The sequence below is a fragment of the Nicotiana tomentosiformis genome, chromosome 6, assembly GCF_000390325.3.
Source record: "Nicotiana tomentosiformis chromosome 6, ASM39032v3, whole genome shotgun sequence".
Taxonomy (NCBI): Eukaryota; Viridiplantae; Streptophyta; class Magnoliopsida; order Solanales; family Solanaceae; genus Nicotiana; species Nicotiana tomentosiformis.
Window position 1 is genome coordinate 46,881,935 of NC_090817.1, and position 6,898 is coordinate 46,888,832.

Consider the following 6,898-nt stretch of genomic DNA (forward strand, 5'->3'; position numbering starts at 1 on the left):
TCATTGGTAAGAAACTCTAATTCATTTTTCATCAATTCCCCATTACCTTTCATGAAGTTTTAGCATCAAATCTATGAGTTTCATGGTTGAAATTAGGGAATTTGGGTAGAGTTTAGGAATTTTATAAAATTGAGATTTAGACCTCAAATTGAGGTCGGATTTCGAAACAAATCACGTATCCAGGCTCGAGGGTGAATGGGTCATCAAAAATTTGTCAGAATCTTGGATTTCGACCAAGCGAGCCCGGGGTTAACTTTTGTTGATATTTTTAAAAATGATCAAAATTGAACTTTTTTTATTCGTGGGTAGTTTACAAAGCTTATTTTGAATTGTTTGATCACTAATTGATTAGATTCAGTTGGTTTGGAGGCTTGTTTGATAGAAAAAGTCCTGATTGATTGTGATTTTGTTATGGAAAGAGATAAGTGTTGTGGTTAACTTTGACTTGAGGGAATTAGAACTTATTTGGTCGGATGCACTCATCGCATTTGCGGTCAGCATTTCGCATTTGCGGCCATCGCAATTATGAATAAGAGTTCGCAATTTCGACGTCTGCAGCTTGGTAAAAGAATAAAAAATCGGGACTTAGATCATTTTACACCTAAACACTCTAGAGGCGATTTTTGAAGAACTTCTTCTCCCCAAATTCATTGGTAAGAAACTCTCATTCATTTTCCATCAATTCCCCATTACCTTTCATGAAGTTTTAGCATCAAATCTATGAGTTTCATGGTTGAAATTAGGGAATTTGCGTAGAATTTAGGAATTTTATAAAATTGAGATTTAGACCTCAAATTGAGGCCGAATTTCGAAACAAATCACGTATCCAGGCTCGAGGGTGAATGGGTCATCGAAAATTTGTCAGAATCTTGGATTTCGACCAAGCGAGCCCGGGGTTAACTTTTGTTGATTTTTTTTAAAAATGATCAAAATTTAACCTTTTTCATTTGTGGGTAGTTTACAAAAGCTTATTTTGAATTGTTTGATCACTAATTGATTAGATTCAGTTGGTTTGGAGGCTTGTTTGAAAGAAAAAGCCGCGATTGATTGTGATTTTATTGCGGAAAGAGATAAGTATCGTGATTAACTTTGACTTGAGGGAATTAGAACTTATTTGGTCTATTTGCTACATGAACTATGTGTGGGGACGGCGTATATGCAACGTAACGAGTATATATATGTTGTCATGAGTTAAAGCATGCAGGTGAAATTTATCTCATTTGTACCATGTTTTTTCATTTGCTAAGTCTTCCATGTCTTAGTTAGATTTTTTATTCTTTAATTGTTTGCTTTCGTGTTTATTGCTCATGTTGAGGTTGTGGTGATATTAAAAGTTGAATTTTGTTATTCTACCACCATGGTTGAAATTAAAATTTGCCTCCCACCTTGATTGACACTTTGGGTTGTTATTGTTGCTTGGCGAGCAAGAGTGAAAAGTATGAATGGGGTTGCCGTGTCATATTTGCATATTGATATCATTGCTTAAGCGAACGTGAGTCTAAAGCACGAAGGGTGATGCCATGCCATTGCTTTTATATTATCATGTGAGGAAGAGAGTAAAAACACGAAGGGTGATGCCGTGCACATACTTCCCATTATCATATCATGTGAGGATGAGAGTAAAATAATGAAGGGTGATGCCGTGCACAAACTTTATTTATATTATATAGTGAGGATAAGAGTAAAGACACAAAGGGCTATGCCGTATAATTTGATGATTTTATTACTTTTACTTGATACTTGGATTGTGAATTTAGCTTGGCGTTTTCATTGCTTATTTTGGAAAGAGACTTACTTGGTGATTCTGTACATATTTATTTGGTTGTTGCCCCTTTCTTACGCCACACCCCGTTATTACTTTTAAATGCTTTACTTGTCCGTTGCTTTATATATATATATATATATATATATATATATATATATATATATATATATATATATCTGCACAGGTTTTTTATAGGTGTCTTATCTTAGCCTCATCACTATCTCATCGGAGTTAGGCTCGACACTTACTGAGTACATTAGATCAGATGTACTTATACTACACTTCTGCACTTCTTATGCATATTTTGACTTTGGTACCAGCGAAGTCCTGAGAGGTACTTAGAAACTACCAATCAGTGATTCGAGGTAGAGCCGCTTTCCGTTCGCAGACCCTGGAGTAACTTTCCTTTTTCTTGTACTGTTTCTATTTTATTTCAGACAATGTTGTACTTTCTTCAAACCTTGTATTTAGCTAGATCAAGTTGCTTATGTACTTGTGACACCAAATTCTTGGGGTGGTTTATGTTATGTCTTTTGATCAGTTATTAGATATTTATTGCTCTTCCTTTTCATACTATTTATTATGTTGACTTGGCTACCATTCCCCGTTAGGCTCCATCACGGCCCCGCGATTGAAATTTCGGGTCATGACATACGTGTATGGTTGGTTTCAATATTTAAGAGGTTGGGGATTTATTTGGAAGAGTGATTTTTAATTTGTAAGCTTTACGTTGGAAGAGGTGACCAAGATTTAACTTTTGAGTAAACGACCTTGAAATCAGGATTTGATGGTTTCAATAGGTTTGTATGGCGATTTAGGACTTAGGTGTATGTTCAGACTTAAATTTGGATGTTCCTAGAAGGTTTGACTCTATTTATCGGAAGTTGACAATTTGAAGAATTGAAAAGTTAATAACTTTAACCGTAAGTTGACTTTTGTGTTATCAGACTTGGATTATAATTTTGAGACTTTGGGTAGGTTCATTTGGTGTATTAGAACTTGTGTGCAAAGTTTGATTGTAATCCAGAATGTCTAAGCATGATTTAGACGAGTTCGGCGAAGTTGGAATGTTTGAAAGCTGAGAGAATGATTTTGATCTTCAATTCATAGTTTTGATATTATTTTCGGTATTTTAAGCCTTTAGATAAGTTTGAATATTATATTTGGACTTGTTGGTGTGATTTGATGGGGTCATAAGGGGCTCGGGTGTGATCAGTGATTGTTTCAGACCATTTATGTGTTTTGGCGCAGCTGAGCTTCTAGTGTTTTGCAATGCTTCGCGATCGAGGAGCTAGGAAAGCAATTGTATAGAAGGATCTTGGCCAGCTGGTATTTGTGCACTACATTCGCGTTCTAGGGGTCACGTTCGCGATGTGTGTTTGGGAGTTGGAGATGTCTTCTTCTTGTTCGCATGGTTGATTTCGCGTTCGTGTAGTTGTGGTAATCTTGGCCATCACATTCGCGTATCGGATAACGCATTCGCATAGAGTCAGACCAGGCTGGGGGCTCGTTGGATTTCGCGTTCGCGATGTGTTGGCTTGTTTTCTTTCTCAATCACGGAGCTCATATGTGATCCATAGACTATTTTCTGGGGCATCATTATTTGTGCTTTGCGAATGCGAGGCTTGTGTCGCGTTCGCGGAGGGTACTTTTGGGCAGAATACATAAGTGTTATATTTTAGGATTTTTACTCATTGTTTTAAATTTTGAGCCTTAGACTTGGGGAGGGGCGATGTTTTATGGAGATTTTCATATAAGGCAAAAGGGTAAGTCATTTTTATCTATTTGTGATTATATTCAAGAATCTATATGGATTTCTACACCTAAAACATGGAATTTTTAAAGGAAATTTGGGGGTTTTGTCTCCAATTTAAGAGTGTATTTTGGGAGTTTGACCATCGATTTAGAACCGAATTTTGGAAACTAATTATATATTTGGACTCAGTAGTTATGGATCATAAGATTTTTGTATTGATTACGGATTTCGGGTACGCGAACCCGGGTTGACTTTTGTTGACATTTTAGGAATTCATTGAAGATCGAAACTTTATAGATTGTGCTCGCTTCCTATAGCATTGTTTGACATACTTGGATGATGTTTGGCTTGGATTTGCGTGATTAGAGGGCTAGAGTGAGGTTTTGACGCGATTTGTGGTTCAAGTAGGCCAGGAAGAGGTAAGTCTTTTGGCTAACCTTGTTAAAAAGGAAACCCCTAGGATTTGACTTGATTGCTATGTGTTTAAGGTATTGGGGTGGTGTATATGCGGGGTGGCGAGCGTATATACACGTACCAAGTTCAGGGGGTCTCGATCCATTCTGCCTTGTTATTGTTGATTTGTATCTCAAGATAGTTCTTTTAGGGATAATCGTACTTTTGGTCCATAATTATTGATAAATTTTGATTTTGATCCTTGTAATATTTGGTTAAGTATATTAACTTTCAATTAACTAAAATATGTGTTTTGGTCCTTTATATAGGAAATATATGATATTTAAACTATTTTTAGAACTATATTATCCTCAGATATGGAGCAACATTAATATAATACATTCGATAATTGAATAGTTTACCACTTAATAATTTATTTCAAAGAAGTTCCGGGAACTTCCGATCAAAGAAATTTAAAACGTTCATATCAATTAATTGAAGGTTAAAGGTGCTTAACCAGAAATAGTCACTTTTTTGGAATTTGTTTTTTGAACCCTTCACAATCTTCATATATTTTTCAGTATTGTTCTTGTAAGTTATGTTTATCTATTATTCGTTATTCATAAAATATTAAAAGTGAAAGTTTTATGGTCCTGCGAACATTCATCTCGTCATAGGACTTAGAATCATATAGCGGACACCAAATTGATAAATGTAGTACATAATTGCCCATTTTTAAAACATGGTGAACTTCGCTCATTATTCTCCGACAATGACTCTTTACATTTCCTTTTTTCCTGGTACGATCTTTTCATTTATTTCACATGCAACCTCCCTCTTTAATGGTTGTACTTGTCCACACAAGTCTCCACCATCCCTTATCTGTTTGGAATCTTGAAAAGTAATTTCTTTCTAGTATTCAATAATTTATTCTCTATATATAATACAGTGAGGATGTAAGGGTTTCTCATCTACCCAGTGCAAGTAGCTTCTAGTCTTACTCTGATATTTCTCTCCTATATCAAAAAATGGGTTTCCTTTGTGCCAGCCTGAAAAAGTCCATGGCAGTAGAAATCATGTCAAAGAAGCTTGTAAAACCATCATCACCAACTCCAACTCAGCTTCAAAGTTACAAGTTGTCTTTCTTTGATCAACTAGCCATTAGAACGCACGTGCCGATTGTTTTAATTTATCATAAGCTCAACAATTCCATCACTGATGAACTTCTTGAGGAATCCTTGTCCGAAACATTAACCCACGTTTACCCATCAGCAGGAAGAATTAACAAAGACCGTCGTGTGGTGGATTGCCTTGATCAAGGCGTTGCATTTATTATTGGCAAAGTAAATTGTCAGGTCGAAGATTTCCTCGAGCAAGCACGCAAGGAGATTGACCTTGCAAATCATTTTTGGCCTCAAGGAATCAAAGATGTGGATGACAATTATGATTTTGCCATTACCCCACTTGTGTTTGTGCAAGTCACTAGGTTTGAATGTGGTGGCTTAGCACTGTCTGTTGCAGCTGAACACATTACAATTGATGGATTCACCAACATGAAGTTCATTTACGAATGGGCTAAAGTATGTAGGTTGGGGATTCCCAGCATCAATTTCTTCAACTATGACTTAGGTGACATTTTCCCAGCAAGAGAAACGTCGAGAATCCTCAAACCTCTTGCTTCCCTAGCTATACCAAAAGACACAAAAACGTATGTCGCGAAGAGGTTTGTTTTCAATGAAGCTAGCATATCAAAGCTGAGAGACAAAATTGCAAATGGAGTTTTGAGTTTTAAGCCTTCAAGAGTTGAGATGATCACAGCTCTCTTGTGGAGGGCATTAATTCGTGCTTCACAAGCTAAAAATGGGCGTTTAAGGCCTTCCCTAATGAGCTTTCCAGTGAACTTACGTGGTAAGGCTAGTGTACCTAAATTGGCAAATGCTTTTGGAAATTTTGCAGTTGAAGTTCCAGTGGTATTCACACCAAATGAGACCAACATGGAATTCCACAACTTGATTGCTTTGATCCGTGATGCAACGGACAAAACTATGGTTTTTAGTGCTAAAGCTTCCAATGATGAGTTAGTTTCAATGGCTGCAAATTTATACAACATGACCCAAGAATGGGAAGCAAATGAGCAAGTGGACGAATTCACATGTTCAAGTTTGTGTAGATTTCCTATGAAAGAAGCTGATTTTGGACTGGGAAAACCATGTTGGATGACCTTTGGACTGAGACAAAGTCAAGTGTTTTGGTTGTATGATGCAGATTGTGGAAGTAGTATCGCTGCCCAAGTGGATTTGAATGAAAGCCTAATGCACTACTTTGAACGTGACCAAGATCTTAACAGTTTTACCATTTTGAATAATTAATCATATACGTATCTTGTACAACTTGTTTTTTTCTTTTCTAAAACCAACTATCCATATTTCCAAATGCACTTATGTATGTGAGGATATTTTCCCAGTTGTTCCTTCAATAATTCCCTTCCCTATTGCCTTTTAAAGCAGAAAATGTTTAACACATTATTTTCATAAGAAATCTGCAGTTAATTAATAATCCAATGAATCCTGAGTTTCAGATTTAAACCAACTGGAACAATTAAATTCTCAAGAAATTAACTTCATTTCAGGTTCGTAAAAGCTGTGACTACGCCTATTCATATTCCCCCTAATAAAAGAGAACTATATAATACTTTTCAGTTTATGTGAACTTGTTTGACTGGGCACGAAGTTTAAGAAAAAATGAAGACTTTTGAAATTTGTGGTCCTAAACAATTCAAAAAGGGCCCAGAATATTTGTATGGTTATAAAAGTTTCTCATTAAGGGTAGAATTGTAGCTTTAAGCAAAAAAAAAATTCAAATTTAGAAAGGGGTCATTCTTTTTGGAACGGACTAAAAAGGAAATAGGTTCACATAAACTGGACCGGAGATAGTATCTTGTTAATCTTTTAAATGCCAAATATATCCGCATGTATTTTGTACCT

The 6,898-nt window shown here is 36.0% G+C and overlaps 1 protein-coding gene across 1 annotated transcript; it reads left to right on the top strand.

Moving 5' to 3' along the window:
* Window positions 1-4,833: 4,833 nt before the first annotated feature.
* LOC104118713 (acetyl-CoA-benzylalcohol acetyltransferase-like) lies at window positions 4,834-6,377 on the top strand. Its single transcript, XM_070177324.1, has one exon. The coding sequence runs from the start codon at window positions 4,943-4,945 to the stop codon at window positions 6,281-6,283; it is 1,341 nt and encodes a 446-aa protein (XP_070033425.1). The 5' UTR covers window positions 4,834-4,942; the 3' UTR covers window positions 6,284-6,377.
* Window positions 6,378-6,898: the final 521 nt, after the last annotated feature.

Bases quoted from the DNA above. Each gene is read 5' to 3' on its own strand.
- LOC104118713 (XM_070177324.1), top strand. From the start codon at position 4,943: ATGGGTTTCCTTTGTGCCAGCCTGAAAAAGTCCATGGCAGTAGAAATC.